At 42.9% G+C, this 21,220-nt stretch overlaps 1 protein-coding gene across 5 annotated transcripts in view; it reads left to right on the top strand.

The window, feature by feature from the left end:
- CAPS2 (calcyphosine 2) overlaps nt 1-15,078 on the top strand; it is a 48,460-nt gene extending 33,382 nt beyond the window's left edge. For all 5 annotated transcript variants that reach the window (XM_030215148.1, XM_030215150.1, XM_030215149.1 and 2 more), the window contains 6 exons: nt 1,302-1,420; nt 2,407-2,480; nt 2,615-2,769; nt 7,835-7,954; nt 10,833-10,929; nt 14,548-15,078. In XM_030215148.1, the coding sequence (XP_030071008.1) occupies nt 1,302-1,420; nt 2,407-2,480; nt 2,615-2,769; nt 7,835-7,954; nt 10,833-10,929; nt 14,548-14,723 (741 nt within the window). In that variant the 3' untranslated portion in view covers nt 14,724-15,078. The remainder of the gene's footprint in view (nt 1-1,301; nt 1,421-2,406; nt 2,481-2,614; nt 2,770-7,834; nt 7,955-10,832; nt 10,930-14,547) is intronic.
- The last annotated feature ends 6,142 nt before the right edge of the window (nt 15,079-21,220 follow it).

The raw sequence follows: 21,220 nt of genomic DNA, 5'->3' as shown, positions 1-21,220 counted from the left end.
ACGTTCTCCGGCAACGAATTCCACAGTTTAATTATGCATTGGGTGAAGAAAAAGTTTCTCCGATTTGTTTTAAATTTACTACACTGTAGTTTCATTGCATGCCCCCTAGTCCTAGTATTTTTGGAAAGCGTGAACAGACGCTTCACATCCACCTGTTCCACTCCACTCATTATTTTATATACCTCTATCATGTCTCCCCTCAGCTGTCTCTTCTCCAAACTGAAAAGCCCTAGCCTCCTAAGTCTTTCTTCATAGGGAAGTTGTCCCATCCCCGCTATCATTTTAGTCGCCCTTCGCTGCACCTTTTCCAATTCTACTATATCTTTCTTGAGATGCAGCGACCAGAATTGAACACAATACTCAAGGTGCGGTCGCACCATGGAGTGATACAACGGCATTATAACATCCACACACCTGTTTTCCATACTTTTCCTAATAATACCCAACATTCTATTTGCTTTCCGAGCCGCAGCAGCACACTGAGCAGAAGGTTTCAGTGTATTATCGACGACGACACCCAGATCCCTTTCTTGGTCCGTAACTCCTAAAACATGGAACCTTGCATGACGTAGCATGAACAGCAAAATGGAAGTCGTCATATAACACTCCCTGCTCATCTTATAGTTGAATTCCATATTAAGCAGCGGAAAGGACTGAATCGACCCTGCACAAGCAGTCAAGCTCAAAACTTTCATTGCAAATTCAAGGCTACAGGACAGCTTTACTGTGCAGGCTCTGTCGGCTGACATCACCCATTTATTTAATTTATTTATTAGGATTTATGTACCGCCTTTTTGAAGGAATTAGCTCAAGGCGGTGTACAGTAAGAATAAATCGAACATGAGCAATAGACAATTACAGCAGTAAAAATATTCAAAGTATGGCATAGTTACTACTTACAATGTCAACACAATACGTACTAGAACATTTTAATAGACAGCATAGGGTATAAGCAAAGATGGAACATATATATAGGTAAGAAGGAAAGAGAATAAGGTGACTAATTTAAAAGTCTAGGTCCTCCATCCTTCTGTGTATGAAGAACACCTGCTCCAGGTAAGTAATGTGGTTTTCCATACAGCTTCATTGTATGTCAAAGTAAATTATTTTTGAGAATTATATAGTCTAAATTTTTGATGAATGTATAAGTAATAAAGGGATATTCAGATAAAATAAATGTTATATCTATAAAAAGTATGATGTGTTTTAAAGGCGCTTTCATTCGTGTTTTTGTTGGTGGGTATTGTTTATTCGATATTGAGCTTTTTTTGCCAATATTTGATATCCACCGTTCTTCACAGGGTGCTAATCTCACCTTTTTGACTTGTGATCATCTTAACCTTTCGGACAGTGTTAAGCAGAACCCGTTACTTACTCTTCGACTGATAGATATTGATGACAAGGCTCTGGATTCTTTCAAGTAAGTATCTCATGTTTTCGGATCATTAGGTCTTGATAAGGAATATAGGATGATGGGGTACATGTTTCCCCCCCCCCAAAAAAAAATGTAATAATGTTCAATGGACTTTTCCCTCAGGAATCTGTCCACACCCCCTTTAAATTTCGTAAGGCCAGCTGCTGTCACTACATTCTCTCGGCAACGAGTTCCAGAGTCTAACTACACGCTGAGTAAAGAAAAACTTTCTCCTGTTTGTTTTAAATCTACCATATTCTAACTTCATCTTGTGTCCCCTGGCTAAAAATGCTAGTGTGCCTTTGTAAAAGACCCCCTGATTGAATTAGCACAAATATTTAAAATATCGCATTCAGGCACCTTGTGTTTATAGTAGGGGGGCATAAGCTGGGCCAGGGGTTCCCAAACTTTTTCGGTTCATGGCCCCCCCCCCTCTGGCCACATGGGTCTCCGTGGCACCTCCCTCAGCCACATGGATTTCGGCACCCGTCCCCCCAGCCACATAGGTCTCTCTTTCCCTGCAGCCCTCTGCCTTTCTCCAAGTCCAGCATCGCTTGCTGCCTTTCCTTCCTGCAGGTCCAGGATTGCTGCTGTTTTCCTTCTCTTTCCCCTGCCGCCGCTGCAGTGCTCGCGGCGTACGCTTTCGGGCCGTCCGCGATTCACACGGGTACTCTGGGGCCTTCCCGGTCCGCCGCGTCCGGCCCTTTCTGATGCAACTCCCTGTTATGAGGGCCGGACGTGGCAGAGAGAAGTCCCTCGCAATGCCTCTGTGATTCACGGATGGCCCGAATACGTAAGCTGCAGCGGCGGCAGGGGAAGAAGCAGATGCTAAACCTGCGGGAGGGGAGCGATGCGCCACGGCACCCCTTAGAGTTCGCACCAGGGAGTCGCGTCACACAGTTTGGGAACCACTGGGCTGGGCTGTTTTGTTTCCATCATAGTAAAAGTATATTGTGAAATAAAATAATTAGAGATGGATTGATTCATTTCAGATCTACTTTGATGGAAAACCAGCAAGGTCTCACTAAGGAGCTTGATGACAAGGCCACCTTCCTAGCTGTACAAAGTAAGCACATGTGGCATAATTTGTTTTTTTTTTATATTTTATGTGATGGAGCTGCTTTTTCCTTTTGTAATCTTCGTATGTCCAAGACTGCAGCAGAAACAGAAAACACAGAAATTTTTTTTTTTCCTTTTCAGATATGGTGAAGGAGAAATTGAGTAAGAGAGGAGTTCGCACTGTAACAAGATTGGGAAAATTCTTCCGGCAACAGGATAAGAAGGGAAATGGATTGCTTTGCAAGTCTGACTTCAAAGAAGCCCTTAAATACTTTCACTTAGAACTTCCGGAAAAGGTATCTCTCTATATAAAAGGCAACCCCAACGTTCTGAAGCCTCCACGGAAGTTGAGGCGCCCGAGATGTCCGGTGTGCCCTGGAGTGTCTGCACCGCCCTCGCGTCAAAACGTCATGACGTCGAGGGCGGAGCTATAACACTCGGAGGGCCGAAACGCCAGGCGAACGCGAACCCCGAACAACGCAAATAGCTCGGAGGGACGGAGGGAGGGTCTGCACCGCCCTCGCGTCAAAACGTCATGACGTCGAGGGCGGAGCTATAACACTCGGAGGGCCAAAACGCGAGGCGAACGCCAACCCCCAACAAGGCAAGTAGCTCGGAGGGACAGAGGGAGGGGGCCCCTTGCTAGCGCCCGTTTCATTGCGCTCAGAAACGGGCATTTTTTCCTAGTCTTCAATAACCCTCTCTGCCTAAAATTCTGAGGCTTCCTATTGCTTAGCTTCGCTTCTTTTTTTCTAACCACCTACAAGGTCGTTTCTTAAGCCCCAATAACAGGTTGTGGGCCATTCTTAATTTTTTTTTTCTGTTTTAAAAAAACAGATGATCTGATACTCTGTTAAATTCTAATGGGGCCCTTTTACTAAACTGTCTTAAGCACATACCATGCAGTTAACCATATAGTAAGTGGTCGTGCAGAACCACATTGAGGGCTTTGCGATAATTTAGCAGTTACAGGGGCCATTTTACTAAGCCATTTTCAACAGCCCGATTTTTGACATTTTGTTCCACCGTTCATCCAGATTTCAAGGGGGTGTGTTGGGGGTGGTTTTGGGCGGGACATGGGCGGTGCCAAAAGATAATAGAGAATCCACAAAGCGTGGAGAACTCAAAGAAGACCCAAGGATACTTTGTAAAACAAACAGAAAAGTGGGCACAAAACCAGGAGTCCCAGAGACTGGATCACAGTAAAGCTAAAACCAAATTTTATTAATTAGTGTATTTGACTCGACACAACCGTTGTGTTTCGGCCAAAAGGCCTGCATCAGGAGTCTAAATACTACTGCAACCTACTCCTCACCGGCCTCCCACTTAGCCATCTATCCCCCCTTCAGTCCATCCAGAACTCGGCCGCACGTCTTATCTTCCGCCTCAACCGATATACTCATATCACCCCTCTCCTCAAGTCACTTCACTGGCTTCTGATCAGATACCGCATACAGTTCAAGCTTCTCCTACTCACCTACAAATGCACTCGATCTGCAGCCCCTCCTTACCTCTCTACCCTCATCTCCCCTTACATTCCTACCCGTAACCTCCGCTCTCTTGACAAATCCCTCCTTTCAGTACCCTTCTCCACCACCGCCAACTCTAGGCTTCGCCCTTTCTGCCTCGCTTCACCCCAAGCTTGGAACAAACTCCCTGAGCCCATACGCCGGGCCCCCTCCCTACCCATCTTCAAATCATTGCTCAAATCCCACCTCTTCAATGTCGCCTTCGGCACCTAATCACTACACCTCCTCTCAGGAAATCTAAACTACCCCAACTTGACATTTCGTCCTTTAGATTGTAAGCTCTTCTGAGCAGGGACTGTCCTTATTTGTTAATTTGTACAGCGCTGCGTAACCCTAGTAGCACTCTAGAAATGTTAAGTAGTAGTAGTAGTAGTAAATACCAAGGTAGACAGCTAATGATGATCCAGAATAAGAAATACTGGCGAATAGTCTATAAATGGTCTTAAAAAAGACCTTTGTATCGAATCGTGGAACGGATCACTTGCGTGAGGGGTTCAGCAGTAAATTGAAATTTCCAGTGCCAAAAGATAGACATCAGATGTTATGGCCAGTCCTGTTAGAGCAGCAGGCAGGTCCCAGGAGTAGCCTAGTGCTCGGCCCATATCCCGCTCTAACGGATACACTTGTGGTGGAGCGTGTGAGCCCTCCAAAAATCACTAAGGGTCCGATATTCAGCCGGCAACGGGTAGCGCATTTGCGGACCGCCGGCGGCGTTAAACCCAAATGTTCAATGCCGGGCCATATCCGGCGACAGACACTGAATATCTGCATTTGTTTTGCCTCTCTAAAAAGTGAACCGGCTACGTTGATATTCGGCGCCAACCGGTTAACATTTTTGCAGTCAAAAGGAGCTGTTTAAGTGGCCTATTTTGACTGCTCAACATAGCCGGTTTGTGCTGAATATTCAAGCCAAACCGGTTAGGTTGTGTAATATCCACAGTTAGGCGCTCAAGTGTTATTTAACTGGTCAGGAGTAGTTCCTGGCCAGTTAAATAGTTTTGAATATTGGGGGGGGGGGGGGGTGAATACATATAGGTACATATAGGTGACACCCGCAGGCGTAAGGGCTGTTGTAGACGTGTAAAGTTGGGTACAATAGGTTTTTGGAGGGCTCACTATACAGCAGAAGGGGGCAACAGTGAGATGTGTACCTAGGACCTCTTAAGTGAGGTCCACTGCAGTGCCCTCTAGGTGACCAATTGCTCTTCTGGGATGTCTGTGTGGCCAGTCTACTAAAAATGCTGGGCCCCCCCCCCCCCCCATACGTCTCAATGGCCTATGTAACTTTTAAGTCTTCATGCTTTGAAAATGAGCCTCATTCTCAAAAGCTGTCTGCTTCAGAAGCTTAGCGTAGATTGGGGTGGCAACACCGGTAATTGGGAAGCAAAGCTAGTGGTGGGAAGACTTCTACAGTCTGTGCCCTGAAAATGTAAAGGACAAATCAAGGTCAGGTATACATGCAAAGTAGCTCATACAATGAGTTTATCTTGTTGGGCAGACCAGGATGGATTGTACAGTTCTTTATCTGCCGTCATCTACTATGTTACTGTGTTCTGTTAATTTGTATTTTTTTTCTAGTATCTTAAAAATTACTACTACTACTACTTAACATTTCTAAAGCGCTACTAGAGTTACGCAGCGCTGTACAATTTAACATAGAGGGACGGTCCCTGCTCAAAGAGCTTACAATCTAAGAGACAAATGTTTCCAAAAAAGTATCAAGTATGCTAAGCTTTTGTTGAACAAGGGATTGCATGCCGAGCTGCATATTTAGGGCTCCTTTTACAAAGCGGCACTACCGATTTAGGGGGTCTTTTGCTAAGGCGTGCTGGCGCTTTTAGCGCGCGTTAAAAATAGGCACATTTTTCGGAGACGGGAAAGCGGTAGAACTAGAGGATATGAATTGAGGTTGAAGGGGGGCAGACTCAGGAGTAATGTCAGGAAGTATTTTTTCACGGAAAGGTTGGTGGATATGTGGAATGCCCTCCTGTGGGAGGTGGTGGAGATGAAAATGGTAATGGAATTCAAACATTCGTGGGATAAACACAAAGGAATCCTGTTTAGAAGGGATGTTCCGTGGAATCTTAGCAGAGATTGGGTGGCGACACTGGTAATTGGGAAGCAAAACCGGTGCTTGGCACACTTCTACAGTCTACGCTCTGATCGTGATTGAATAGAAAGGGATGGGCTTGAGTGTAAATTTTAAGGGGCTTTGACATTAGCTTCAGAACTTTTAGCACAAGAAGAGAGCTGGGCAGACTTCTACGGTCTGTGCCCTGAGAAACGCAAGGACAAATCAAACTTGGGTATACATGTAAAGTATCACATACCATGTGAAATGAGTTTATCTTGTTGGGAAGACTGGATGGACCGTTCAGGTCTTTATCTGCCATCATTAACTGTTACTATATGTTACTATGTTACTCTTTGGGGTTCTACATGGAATTTTGCTACTAACTGGGATTCCGGAATCTTGTAACTCTTTAGGATTCCAGAATCTTCAGAACTTTTAGCACAAGAAGAGAGCTGGGCAGACTTCTACGATCTGTGCCCTGGGAACGGCAAGGACAAATCAAACTCGGGTATACATATAAAGTATCACATACCATGTAAATGAGTTTATCTTGTTGGGCAGACTGGATGGACCGTTCAGGTCTTTATCTGCCATCATTTACTATGTTACTATTCTAAACGCTGAAGACGCCAATGTATTCCTATGGGCGTCTTTAGCATGCGCCTATTTTTAACGCGCGCTAGAAGCACCAGCGTGCCTTAGTAAAAGACCCCCTTAGTGTGCGCTGAACGTGAAGAAGTCTTATGGGAATTGAATTGGCTTCTTCGCATTTAGGGGGCCTTTTACTGCGGTAGAAAATATTTTTCTATTTTCTGATGGGCGTTCCCGACAATAATCGGCAGCTTGGTTACCGCGCCGGTAGCACATGAGCCCTTACCGCTAAGTCAGTGGCTGGTGGTAAGGGCTCAGGCTGTAAAATAGGCGCACGCTAGTTTTAATTTTTGCGTAGGCCCATTAAAAAAATGACCTTTTCCCCATCTGTGGCTCAACGCATGCCCAAACGATGCACCCACACTACCGCAGGCCTCTTTTTACCGCTGCTTTGTAAAAGGAGCCCTTAGCTTGCGCTATACTTGATTTGGATTATTTCCTCAGCGTGTCCCGTACAAATAAATATAGACATGAAAACAGCGTATCGATGCCCGTCATAAATATCAGAATAGGAAATATTTCCGTTTAAGAATAATCCCCTTTTAAGAAAGGCTCTTGGTTAAAGAAGTAATCCGCTCTAAGCTTCAGGAGGGCAATTTTCAGAAGCTATGTACTCGGTTAAATACTGGTGTCTTTCCACCATAGTGGTTGAACCGTTAGGGCCCTGTTTACTAAGCTGTGTTATAGGCGTGTTAGCATTTTTAATGCGCATTAACCATGTTTTAACTGTGTACGCACCTACAGTATCCCTAGAGGTGCCTACACGGATAGCGCAGGCTAATTGTACGTGCATTAAAAATGCTAACGCACCTTAGTAAACGGGGCCCTTAGTGCAGGTACATCAGAACAGCATCTCGACAATCGCTTTTGCTGTACACTGATGATACGTCATATTTGTCAAAGCTGGAAATCTCAATTTACATTCTTTTAGAAAAATTAGAGACATGTTGTTAAATGTAGCTCTGACTTAAAATGCTTACAGAGGGACATGCGCTTTCTTTCCTTTGTTAGCAGCTCCTGTTACTATTTGGATATATTGGCACTGAAGCAGATTCTGTTGGATTGAAAATTTATTGTTGCTTTTTTTTTTTCCGCACTGACTTCTAGATCTTTGAATCTGTATGGACCATTTTGGATGAGAATTGTAATGATCGAGTTGATTATGGAGAATTTACCCGTGCCGTAATTGGAGAAATGAATGAATACCGGAAAGAATTTGTTAGAAAAGTAAGGAATATTTTTGCGTAGTGGAAAGTATTAATGGGAGATTAAAACGGGTGACATTTTTTTTTGAGGGGTTGGGGGTAGTCAAAGAATTTTTAGGGCTTAATTTTATAAAACATAAATGTTGAGAATAATGGTTGGTTTATTTATTTATTAATAACATTTGTATCCCACATTATCCCGAGCAAGCTCAGGTTCAAAGTGGTTTGCATTCAAGAAAGACATCAAAAATATGATATAGTCAGATAATTATAACACTTTAGGAATAATTGTGTGTTTGCCATGAAGCTAGGCGAGAGTACTGGTTACGTTGAAACATGTAAGAGAGACGGCAACATTATTCTGTTGTCTTTTGATAAGATAAGTACTTAAAAGAAAAACCTTTAGTAATTTACGGAATCTCAGATAATCTTCTAAGTGCCTTAATTGCTCGGGTAGAGAATTCCAAAGTTCTGTACTCTGATATCTGAAGCCTGCGACAAGGATTGATTTGTAAGAAAGACCTTTGTAGTTTGGATAATTTATTTATTTATTTAACACATTTATATCCCACATTTTCCCAGTTAGTTGCAGGCTCAATGTGGCTTACACAATACCGTAGAGGTAGGCTCCAGTTCAATAATTCAAATACATAGTACAGTAGTAAGCATGTAAGAAACATCAGTATGAATCAACAAAGTCCATTGCAGTCTGGATAATGCAGATTTAAATGTTCGGGATAGGCTGGTACTGTTTCTAGTTTTATGAGGTCCAACATGTATCCAGGAACTAATGGCCCGTGAGGTATTCTCTAGATGTTTTACTGTATTACGTGAAGGTAAATGAATTAGTTGTTGCATGTAGGAGGGTGATAAGCCATATATGATTTGGTAAACAGTACACATATGCACCTAACTGCCAAAATTCCACCCAGGCACATAGTGGATATTTTACAGGTGAGTGTACACCTGGATGGGACACCGGCATGTCAACCATCAACATGTGCAGCTAGGCGTGCCCACTTACAACTGCCATTCACTTGGCATAAGCGGGCATGCATTCTTTTTCGCATGCCAGTGGGGTTTATGCAAGTTTTCTATAAGTGAATCAGGGTGTCTTGATACGGTTAAAGGAATTGGACTCCCCACCCTGCATCAAGGCACCAAAACTATGGTGCCAATTTATAGAATTACCCCCTCCTCTCCCCCCAAGCTTTTAATGAAGCTAGAGTGGAGTAAATATGAGATCACCCCTTTAGATGCCCTAGAAGAGAGTAATATTCATTCCCTTCAAATCTAATCTAACAGAAATCTCCGACAAAATATTTATTTATTTATTTGTTTCTTATATCCCACATTTTCCCACTTATGCAGGCACAATGTGGCTTACAGAGAATTAAATAAGAGTACAAACTTAAAAGCTTAGGCAAGCATAAAAGAAGTAAGTAGGAGGGGAGAAACTAACAGCGTGAACTAGGCAGGGTAAGGGACAAGGAATGCATCAATCAACATGGTAAGTTGAGGGGTAAGTCTTGGGCATGAACATCTTAACCTCTTGGGCCAACGCCTTTATGATGAAAATGAACAAGGAGAAAACGCAATGCCTAATCCTCTTATCTCAACACTCCACGCTCCTCCCAACTAATCTTAACACTTTCCGACATCACAATCCCCATATCTGTCAACCTGAAAATACTTGGAGTGACATTAGACAATCATCTCTCGCTCGAAAATCACGCAAAACTCACTACAAAGAAAATGTTCAACATGATGTGGATATTGAAACGCGTAAAACCATATCTTCCCCCAGAAAACATTCTGGAACTTGGTGCAGTCCACGGTACTTACCCACGCCGACTACTGTAATAGTATTTTCTTAGGCTGCAAGACCTATATCCTGAAAAACTACAGACTGCCCAGAATATGGCAGCAAGACTCATTTTTGGCAAATCATGATTTGAATGCGCAACACCTCTTCGCGAAAAACTTTCACTGGCTCCCTATCAGAGAACGAATCAACTTCGAGGTCCACACATTAATCCACAGGATTATCCATGGTGAATCTCCGGGCTATATGCTCAATCTGAGTAACCTTCCCACCAGAAACATGTCTGAAACTTCACGAACTTACCTCAACCTGCATTACCCTAACTGCAAAGGACTCAAGTGCAAAACCTACCATGGATCCAGCTTTCCCTTCTTAGGCAGCCAACTCTGGAATGCCCTCCCCATACCCATCCGCTCAATCAGCGAATACCTACCCTTCCGGAAATCACTAAAAACCCATCTGTTCAAGCAAGCATACCCAAATGATCCAAACTAATCCTATGAACCCATCTACCCAACACATATCCAGTTATATTTTGTCTATCAATACTCTGTAATCCATATTATTATGTTAGCTGCATTGAACCTGCTTTGAGTGGGAAAGTGCGGGGTACAAATGTAATAATAATAATAATATCTCTATGGACAGTTCTTCCCCAAAGATATCTTTCAGTGCTTTATGATTCAGGAAGTGCTTAATTTGACTATACTGGGAGCTGTCCGTACTCCTCAGGCCCCTCTTTTTCCCACTCACAGCAGGTCAGGCCAGCTCTCTCAGAGGCAAACTTCACTTTATATTTGATAGGTGATGACCTAATAAAGGTCTTGGTATGTATTAGCCTTTATTTAGAGACTGCAATGGTAGCAGAGCACCTCTGTTGGTCGCTACAGATTACAGTATTAAAATTCATGAAAAACCCAAATTGTCGTTTATATATTCTTAACTTTCATTGGTTTAAATAGAAATAATTGGGAGGAGGGGGATGATAGGAGTCACAGTGACTCTGTCCTTTGACGAAATAACGCAAATACTTTGGGGTTATTGTTTCTTGCCTTTCATTTTTATTCCTAATTAGGTCTACATGAAATTAGATCCCAGCAAGACTGGCAGTGTGTCTATGACAGATATCACTAAGTTCTACTCTGCAAGGAAACACCCTCAGGTTCTAACAGGTAAAGAGCATAACGAATAAAATACAGATCTTGCTATTTTTAACATAATAGGTGGTGGTAGGATAAGGTATAATATATAGTTATCAACGCTAAATGCTTCCCACTGCTCACGTATGGAAGAAAAACAACTTCGGGTGGCTAAAAAAGTTTAAAACACCACCCCACTGATAGTGACAAATGGGGGAAAAGCCTCAAGGTGCTGCAGGATCCAACTGATCTCTCTAGCAACACTTACTCCCGTTGACCAGTTGCTGGTCTCAAAGGGATTTGTACCTCATCATAGGCAAAAACCCCCAATGTTTTTAAACATTAACTCAACGCTACGGAGCACCTACAATGCTTCCTAATCATAAAGAATGATGTCACTTCGTTACAAGAAGGTCTGAAACACTTAACTTCTTGTGTGGTGTTCTGCTCTCATTCCACTCTTCCTCGGCCGACGTTGGCCAGCGTTTCGCTGGAAAAAGCTGCGTCAGGGTCCTTTCAGGAAGATGGGTGCTTCAATCTACTATCGCACGCAGTCGGGCCTTTGCCCTTTAGACCTGACTGTGTGCGATAGTAGATTGAAGCACCCATCTTCCTGAAAGGACCCTGACGCAGCTTTTTCCAGCGAAACGCTGGCCAACGTCGGCCGAGGAAGAGTGGAATGAGGCAATCATCAAGAGCAGAACACCACACAAGAAGTTAAGTGTTTCAGACCTTCTTGTAACAAAGTGACATCATTCTTTATGATTAGGAAGCATTGTAGGTGCTCCGTAGCGTTGAGTTAATGTTTAAAAATATTGGGTTTTTTTTGCCTATGATGAGGTACGAGTCCCCTTAAGACCAGCAACTGGTCAACGGGAGTAAGTGTTGCTAGAGAGATCAGAGTTGGATCCTGCAGCACCTTGAGGCTTTTTCCCCATTTGTATCAGTGGGGTGATGTTTTAAACTTTTTTAGCCACCCGAAGTTGTTTTTCTTCCATACGTGGGCAGTGGGAAGCATTTAGTGTTGATAACTATTTTTAACATAAAACAATACATACAAAGATTTGTAGTGTAATTGATAACTGTACTTATCTGGTTGCGGGCTATTGTTCACTTTGTACATCAGGTGCCTGATATTCATTAGGTGGGGGATCAGTGTTTTGCTGAACGCTGCTGACGTTAAACCCAGGCACTTCAGCACTGAGCCGGCTAATGCATAGCCGGTTAAGTGCACTTCAGCACTGAGCCGGCTAATGCATAGCCGGTTAAGTGCACTTCAGCACTGAGCCGGCTAATGCATAGCCGGTTAAGTGTACTTCAGCACTCAACACTTAACCGGCTGTGGGTTACTGCAGAAAATTTCAGTCTTTTTTCGTCTCACGGCACACCTATATGGCACTAAAATTGTCAAGGTACGCCCCGTCACAAAGAGTCCAGCATTTTAACTTCCCTCCTCCCCCCACCCTCACAAAATTAGTCCAGCATTTATTTTATCTTCTCCCACAAAAATAGTCCAGCATCTCTTCCTCCTGTCCCCTTCTGCAACCAGGGATCTCACCTTGTCTCTCGACCCCTTCCCCCACCCGCCCTTGCACCTTTTAAACGTTTTCTCGTCTCTAGTGAGCAGGCTGTAAGAATCACTGCTCCCTGCCACAGAACCGCTAGAGACAAGAAAACATACTCCATTCTGGCACAAATTAAGCTGGCTCAACTCCCGCAGCACAGCTGGGGGTCAGCTGCAGCACACCAATGTGGCACGGGCACACTGGCTGAAAAATGCTGGGCTACCGTATAAAGATAGGACTGACTTATGTGGTCCTATTTATGCAGTTAACCCGGCCAATAAGTGCTGACCAGCATTTAATCGGCCAAGTGCCGACTCCACCTCTGAAACACCCTCAAAATAGCAGGTTTTCAGTTCTGCCGGTTAAGTACCACTGAAAATTAGCAATTAGCCCCGAACAGGCGATATAGCCAGCCAGGAGTCATTTCTGGCCAGTAAAATCACTTTGAATATCGACCCCCCCCTAAAGAGAAATCCAGGGTGTTAGTTTGCTGTAGTGTCTGGGATTTTCATGTGTAAAGAAAACAACAAGGCAAATGGTCCACCAAATCCAACGTTGAGGATAAAAGCAAGAGGCAGACATTATAAAAGGCAAACAGTCTTTATTTAAGATTCAAAGGCTCCCAGAGATTTAAACATCTGTGCCCGACATAGCCGTGTTTCGCCTGGAAATGGCTGCGTCAGGGGCTCAGTTACCAGCTGGTGGGAAAACTACAAGCTTCATCACATCTGGTCCCACAGATAAAATGGTTAAAAGCAATGCTCCTTCCTCTGGGTGCGTTTGTGTAACTGAAAAAACTTTTTATATGTTGGACTAGACGTGGCGAAGTTTGTAATTTTCCACCAGCTGGTAACTGAGTTCCTGACGCAGCTGTTTCCAGGCGAAACATGGCCGTGCCGGGCACAGATGTTTAAATCTCTGAGAGCCTTTGAATTGTAAATAGACTGTTTGCTTTCTTATAACGTCTGCCTGTTGCTTTTATCCTTCACGTGGGATTATCATGCTCCAGAGCTGGTCTCGGGTCTGGCAAGATCATCACATGAGTTTGAGTATAGCATGGTTCACATTCACAGAACCATGCAGTGCAAACCCCAGCTGCAACAGACTAGGTGTGCAGGATGGTGGTGGCAGTGTTTGGGAAGGAAGGCACCACATTGGGAGGGTAGAATGGCTTCCTTAAGCTGGCTGGATGGGTACAGTGGAAAACTGGGAATGGCTGGCACTGGGGTGGAGCATAAGTACATAAGTATTGCCATACTGGAACAGACCAAAAGTCTATCAAGCCCAGCATCCTGTTTCCAACAGTGGCCAATCCAGGTCACAAATACCTGGCAAGGTCCCAAAAAGTTCAGTACATTTTAAGCTGCTTATCCCAGAAATAAGCAGTGGATTTTCCCCAAGTCAATTTAATAATGGTCTGTGGACTTTTCCTTTAGGAAGTCGTCCAGACCTTTTTTAAACCCCGCTAAGCTAACCGCCTTTACCACATTCTCTGGCAACGAATTCTAGAGTTTAATTGCACGTTGGAATTCATTGGCAGAGAATGTGGCTGAAGGTGGCAGGCAAGCTAGCAAGGGTTGACCTAGCTTTCTGCATCACCCCCTAACGTTGTACCCGAGCCAGTGGAGGGCGAAGTGACGTACCTAAGGTCATAAGGAATGTCGTCAGTGGGATTTGAACTCAGACTTTCCTGGTTCCGGGTCCACTGCTCTAACCATTAGGCTCCTTCTGCACTCTGAAATGCTCTTCATTGGCTAAAATGTGAAAGGATATTTTGATTACACGGGCAGACTTGATCCTAAACTGGTCTTCATCTGACGAGAGTTTACAGTGATCCAGCATCAATCTGGGTTTGAAAGCTTGAATAGTTTTCATATGGTGAAACAATTTATTTGTAATTGAGGATGAATAGAGCCTCTACGTGGAGAATAATAATAAATCTTTGCTAAACGACCGTGACTTAATTTAATGGCTGCAGTATTTCTGTTGGAGGTTGGTATATTTTTAAATCGGCTTCTATGTGTTGTTTGAGTTAATTTCTTCCACAGTTATAAATTTTGCTTTAATCTAACAATGTTTTTAATAGGTACAGCCACAGAGGACGATATTAAATCTTCCTTGTTAGAAACGTTAGTAGATGCCTGCAGTAATCCCAATGAAGTGTCCTATTGCGAGTTTGAAGACTATTATGAAGGTTTAAGTCTTGGAATGTCTGATGATGAAGATTTTGTGAATGTATTAAGGAACTCCTGGGGCGTATAGAACAGAAAAACAGTATACCCTGCCGTTACAGAATCTTTTCATGTGAAATGTAAAGGGTTTTTTTTTTGTCCTTCATTTTAGAAGTTTCTAAATAGTCTTTTTCCTTATGAAGGAACATTTCTTAAAATATTTGATTGTATATTTTAAAATTTCATTATGTGGAGATCTAATATCTTGCGTGTTTGACACAAATTTTCTATAGCGTATGTAAAGTCATTCATCTGGCCAGTGTAAATATGGACCTCGTTTTGTCTTTTTTAATCGAGTGGCATGGGTTTGCAGCTTTTGTTTTGAGTAGAGAGGTGTGGTAGCCGTGTTAGTCCACTTTTAAAGGTAATCAATAGAAATAAAACATGGAAAAGAAAATAAGATACCTTTTTTATTGGACATAACTTCATACATTTCTTGATTAGCTTTCGAAGGTTGCCCTTCTTCGTCAGATCGGAAATAAGCAAATGTGTTAGCTGACAGTGTATATATCGGTCCCTCACAGATGGTCTAGCAGGGTGGGTAGGAGATGTGTATATCACTGTCAGCTAACACATTTGCTTATTTCCGATCTGACGAAGAAGGGCAACCTTTCGAAAGCTAATCAAGAAATGTATGAAGTTATGTCCAATAAAAAAGGTATCATCTTATTTTCTTTTCCATGTTTTATTTTGTTTGATTTCTATTGATCGGCTTTATTTTGTAATTTTTCTAAGGGAACCGATGATGAGAAGGCTTGGAACCTCTTCCTGCCTTAGGGGGCCCTTTTACTAAGCTGCGTTAAGCGCTAACGAGCGTTTAACGCAGCAAAAGAATAGGTTAACGTGGAATGCGCTAAAGCATTCCATATTAGTTTTGACATCTGCGTGCGCTAAGCTTGCAGTAATTTTTTAAAATCATCTTTTTTGGGGGTTATTTTTTTTGGAGGGGGCATGTCAGAGGCGGAGAATGGGTGTGGATACACATTATCACCGTGCTATCTGGTCAGCGCATTCATAACGTGGGAGCACCGAACACCTCCTAAATAGGAGGCTGTAAGTGTTATGCTAACTTTAGTGCATGGCTATTAATGAAACAAATCCTTCCGCTAGTGACATGGCTGATCAGGTTCAGACTTTGTATGAAAGCCTTTTATGGTCTTGGATATTAGCCTACTAAAATTCAGCAGAACCTAATCAGTTGTAACTGGAAGAAACACAAACTTGGCCAAATTCAAGTCATTGTTATTTTTTTGTTTGTTTGTTTTGCTTGCATTTACCTTCATGTCAATGCTTTTGTTGTTTAATATTAACAATACTAATTAAAAACAATTATTTTCTGTATACATTGTCATTTTGGTTTTTGTGAACTGGTTACTTTGCTTGTTGGGTTCTTGATCTTCCTTGTGCCACTCAGCACTTCTGTACACAGAGATGCTGAGGCAGGCGGGGAAAGGCATCTGGGACTCCCTGCACTCCACAGGTAAGTGAAGGGAATCCTTGAGTGACACTACAGCTCTGGTCAAGGAAGAAACCAGGTCAGCTGTGCCATCTAGCAGTGCTTGAGATGAGGGGAGAATCCTGTACTTTCAGGCACAATGCAATACCTACTGCCTGACATAACTGCTCTCAGGTATGCAGTCCACTCACTGTTCCTGCTTGTCTTCTGCCACCAAAATAACTATAAAAGCATCCATGGGTCCTACTGCAGCAGAACAAGAGAATATAATACGAATCATGTAGATATAAACGTTTTGGGAAGAAAGTCTGTGTAATGGTCCATCTCTCATCTTGGTTTCCCCAAATCATTGTATAGTAGAAACAGAGAAAAACATACACAGATAACATAGTAACATAGTAGATGACGGCAGAAAAAGACCTGCATGGTCCGTCCAGTCTGCCCAACAAGATAAACTCGTATGTGCTACTTTGTGTATACCTGACCTTGATTTGTATCTGCCATTTTCAGGGCACAAACCGTAGAAGTCTTGCCCCGCCTCCCCCTCCGGCTTCCACCCAATCTCGGCTAAGCTCCTGAGGATCCATCCCTTCTAAAAAGGATTCCTTTATGTTTATCCCATGCATGTTTGAATTCCGTTACCGTTTTCATCTCCACCACCTCCCACAGGAGGGCATTCCAAGCATCCACCACCCTCTCCGTGAAAAAATACTTCCTGACATTTTTCTTGAGTCTGCCCCCCTTCAATCTCATTTCATGTCCTCTAGTTCTACCGCCTTCCCATCTCCGGAAAAGGTTTGTTTGCGAATTAATACCTTTCAAATATTTGAACGTCTGTATCATATCACCCCTGTTTCTCCTTTCCTCCAGGGTATAGATGTTCAGGTCAGCAAGTCTCTCCTCGTACGTCTTGTAACGCAAATCCCATACCATTCTCATAGCTTTTCTTTGCACCGCTTCAATTCTTTTTACATCCTTAGCAAGATACGGCCTCCAAAACTGAACACAATACTTCAGGTGGGGCCTCACCAACGACTTATACAGATAAGGACCATATGGTGTAGCCAGTCTGCCCACCCGTTCCATCTACTCTCCCTGTCAGTATCTTAGAGATCTTATGTACTTGTCCCAAGCTCTCTTGAATTCAGATTCTGTTTTCATCTCCACCACTTCCAATGGGAGGCTTCCACAAATTCACCACCCTTTTCATGAAGAAGTATTTCCTCAGGTTACTTTTGAGTCTTTCACCTTCATCCTATGCCCCCTCGTTCCAGAACTTCCTTTCCAGTTGAGAGACTCACGTCCTAACCATTTATACCACATAATGTCTTTATAATATCACCCCGTTCCCATCTTTCTTCCAAGTATACATATTGAGATTTTTAAGTCTGTCCCCCATACACTTTATGACGAAGACCACTGAGCATATGGTTTATTAGAGATTTGCTATACTACCCCATTTGCAAAATAAAATTTCACTCAAATTATTTAAAAAAATGCAAAGAACTCCATAATACATAGGAAAGATCCACACAATTGTAAGACTACATGCAATCCAAAATAAGTCATTATTCAGTTCTACAGAGACTAGACCCCTGTTGACCCACCGAATAATGGTTTCAGTACATAAGTACATAAGTAGTGCCATACTGGGAAAAACCAAAGGTCCATCTAGCCCAGCATCCTGTCACCGACAGTGGCCAATCCAGGTCAAGGGCACCTGGCACGCTCCCTAAACGTAAAAACATTCCAGACAAGTTATACCTAAAAATGCGGAATTTTTCCAAGTCCATTTAATAGCGGTCTATGGACTTGTCCTTTAGGAATCTAACCCCTTTTTAAACTCCGTCAAGCTAACCGCCCGTACCACGTTCTCCGGCAACGAATTCCAGAGTCTAATTACACGTTGGGTGAAGAAAAATTTTCTCCGATTCGTTTTAAATTTACCACACTGTAGCTTCAACTCATGCCCTCTAGTCCTAGTATTTTTGGATAGCGTGAACAGTCGCTTCACATCCACCCGATCCATTCCACTCATTATTTTATACACTTCTATCATATCTCCCCTCAGCCGTCTCTTCTCCAAGCTGAAAAGCCCTAGCCTTCTCAGCCTCTCTTCATAGGAAAGTCGTCCCATCCCCACTATCATTTTCGTCGCCCTTCGCTGTACCTTTTCCAATTCTACTATATCTTTTTTGAGATACGGAGACCAGTACTGAACACAATACTCCAGGTGCGGTCGCACCATGGAGCGATACAACAGCATTATAACATCCGCACACCTGGACTCCATACCCTTCCTAATAACACCCAACATTCTATTCGCTTTCCTAGCCGCAGCAGCACACTGAGCAGAAGGTTTCAGCGTATCATCGACGACGACACCCAGATCCCTTTCTTGATCCGTAACTCCTAATGTGGAACCTTGCAAGACGTAGCTATAATTCGGGTTCCTCTTACCCACATGCATCACTTTGCACTTGTCAACATTGAACTTCATCTGCCACTTGCACGCCCATTCTCCCAGTCTCGCAAGGTCCTCCTGTAATCGTTCACATTCCTCCTGCGACTTGACGACCCTGAATAATTTTGTGTCATCGGCGAATTTAATTACCTCACTAGTTATTCCCATCTCTAGGTCATTTATAAATACATTAAAAAGCAACGGACCCAGCACAGACCCCTGCGGGACCCCACTAACTACCCTCCTCCACTGAGAATACTGGCCACGCAATCCTACTCTCTGCTTCCTATCTTTCAACCAGTTCTTAATCCATAATAGTACCCTACCTCCGATTCCATGACTCTGCAATTTCTTCAGGAGTCTTTCGTGCGGTTCTGAAAAGTTTTATAGGGCAACTTAGATCAGAGAGATTAGAAAGAAAAAAATGCACTTTTCTGAGTTGATTCCTACTAGGGATGTCTTCTCGTTCCTGTACTTTGTTTAAAGACTAAAGAGAAAAGTTGAAAAGCACTGCAGAGCTGTATGTTTATCCACTCCTACCCTAGCTGAGATAATATTTAACCATCTCTCTGACCTCACGTGCAACTTTCTTCAAATCAATCACCTTACTTTCTAATTCTTCCTACTTTCTTACTCATTTGTATGTTACAACTCTGCCTTACCCTTCACTACCAATTATAATGTTCTAGTACATATTGTGTTGTCATTGTAAGTAGTATACTGTCATACTTTGTATTGTTGTTCGAATATTTTTACTGCTCTAATTGCCTATTGCTCATGTTTGATCTATTCTTACTGTACACCGCCTTGAGTGAATTCCTTCAAAAAGGCGGTAAATAAATCCTAATAAATAAATAAAATGTTGTGATGATCCCAGGCTGTCCTAGTCCCGGCTCCTTAATGTTCTGGGCCTAGTGTCCTCTATAAGCCAGTAAGACAACCCTGTCCAGGTCCTTATTAATCAGTCAGTACTTTTCAAGGGCCTCGCACACAGCAGAGCCAGACTAAAACTTTTCAAAATCAAAAGCTTTAATGTTTCTTAACAAAACAAAACTCATGGCATCTTCATATCTTTGCCAGTTACGACAGATAATTTCTTATTTCCCCCTTTTACAAATCTCTGCAAACTAGAACCAAAGCTTTCTATAAACCCAACTCAGAGGTAGCTTCCAGCATACTTCTTTCGTCTTAGACTGGTTTTCCCCCCTTTCACCCACGGGCTTTTAAATACCTTACGCAGCTGACATGGCAGCCTGTTGGTGGCAAACCTCTTCTTCCTCAGGCTCCCAGCTACCTATTGTAGAGACCAACCAACTCCTCAAGCCCATTTGCCTGTGCTTGGGAAAACAAGGGGAAGGAACCGTGCTACAGTAGCTAATCACCCACTCTCTTAGGAAAACACTTCCTCCTTTCGCCATATCTTGTGTTTATTCTAAAAGACAACACCCTCTTTTAAATTCCCCATATAGCATGCAAGCACCTGCTCTTTCCCAATTGCCTGCTGGGAAATGTAGTCTGGCTTTCTCCACCCCTCAGGCACATGCTCCTTTCAGTTCCAGCCCTACTGCCTGCTGGGAAATGCAGTCAAATCCCATTTTAAAGGGGCGAAGCTTAAAAGTGCCTGAACTTGAACAGAGGATTTTCTCTGGTTTTTTTCTGGCTGCATCCACGGTAGCCTCCAGGCTACATACCACAATGTGTATGCATGATTTTGACCACCTTGTTTAATCGCAGTCTGCAAAGGATCCCATTTTAACCACAGAAATGTCGACTTCATAATAATTTAATGTGACAGTCATAATTTCTGTGTAGCCATGGCATGCTACTGTGATTGCTGTTGTGTGATATAAATATTTTTGCGTTTTTGGGGTACAAATTCATGGTAATGGTATAATAATAGAAAGCATTATTTATGGTTTAACATTTTATTGATGACACATCAAAGAAAATACAGCCAATAATATAAAGCCACTAAAAGTCAGAGAATGCCATACACATGTTAAATCCAAAATGATGCCTTTCATCATCCAAATTTCTGTTTTTGAAACCCCCCCTCCCCCCAGCCCTCTGTTGAAAAGTTCAGGCTGATGATATGCCCAACAACACAATGAGACGAACAGTCAGCATTTTACAACAAACAAGGCCTAGTACTAACAATTTGCGGTCAGGCCCCCTCCTTCCTCCCTCCCACCCACCCCATTTTAACACCGATTATGGACCTAAAATGCACAATAACACCAACTTCCTTGAACCCAGAAATCCACCCCCCAATCCTTGAGCTACTACCCTATCAACTAACCACCTCTCCCCATCTTAAATCAGACCGATACGGGGACTCCGTGTAATAATAACAATATCCTCAAGGTTCCCCTGGTCCTATCATCAATAGCTTCAAGCCCAGAAAGCATTATTTAAATCAACTTTACATTTCATTTATGCAAGTATACATATGACATTTTTTTTTGTAACCGACAAACCACAAAATATGGTCTATCACTTATTGATCTTAACATTATTACATCTCATTTTCCTCGTTAAGTAGCTCTGCCTCACCCCTGCGTAGAGGACAAATTCTAGAAATGCACGCTCAACCTATCTGAACAGCACA

This window comes from Microcaecilia unicolor, chromosome 9 (genome assembly GCF_901765095.1).
Source record: "Microcaecilia unicolor chromosome 9, aMicUni1.1, whole genome shotgun sequence".
NCBI lineage: Eukaryota > Metazoa > Chordata > Amphibia > Gymnophiona > Siphonopidae > Microcaecilia > Microcaecilia unicolor.
Note: the sequence above shows the minus strand (reverse complement) of the source record. Positions and strands in the feature narration are given on the sequence as shown.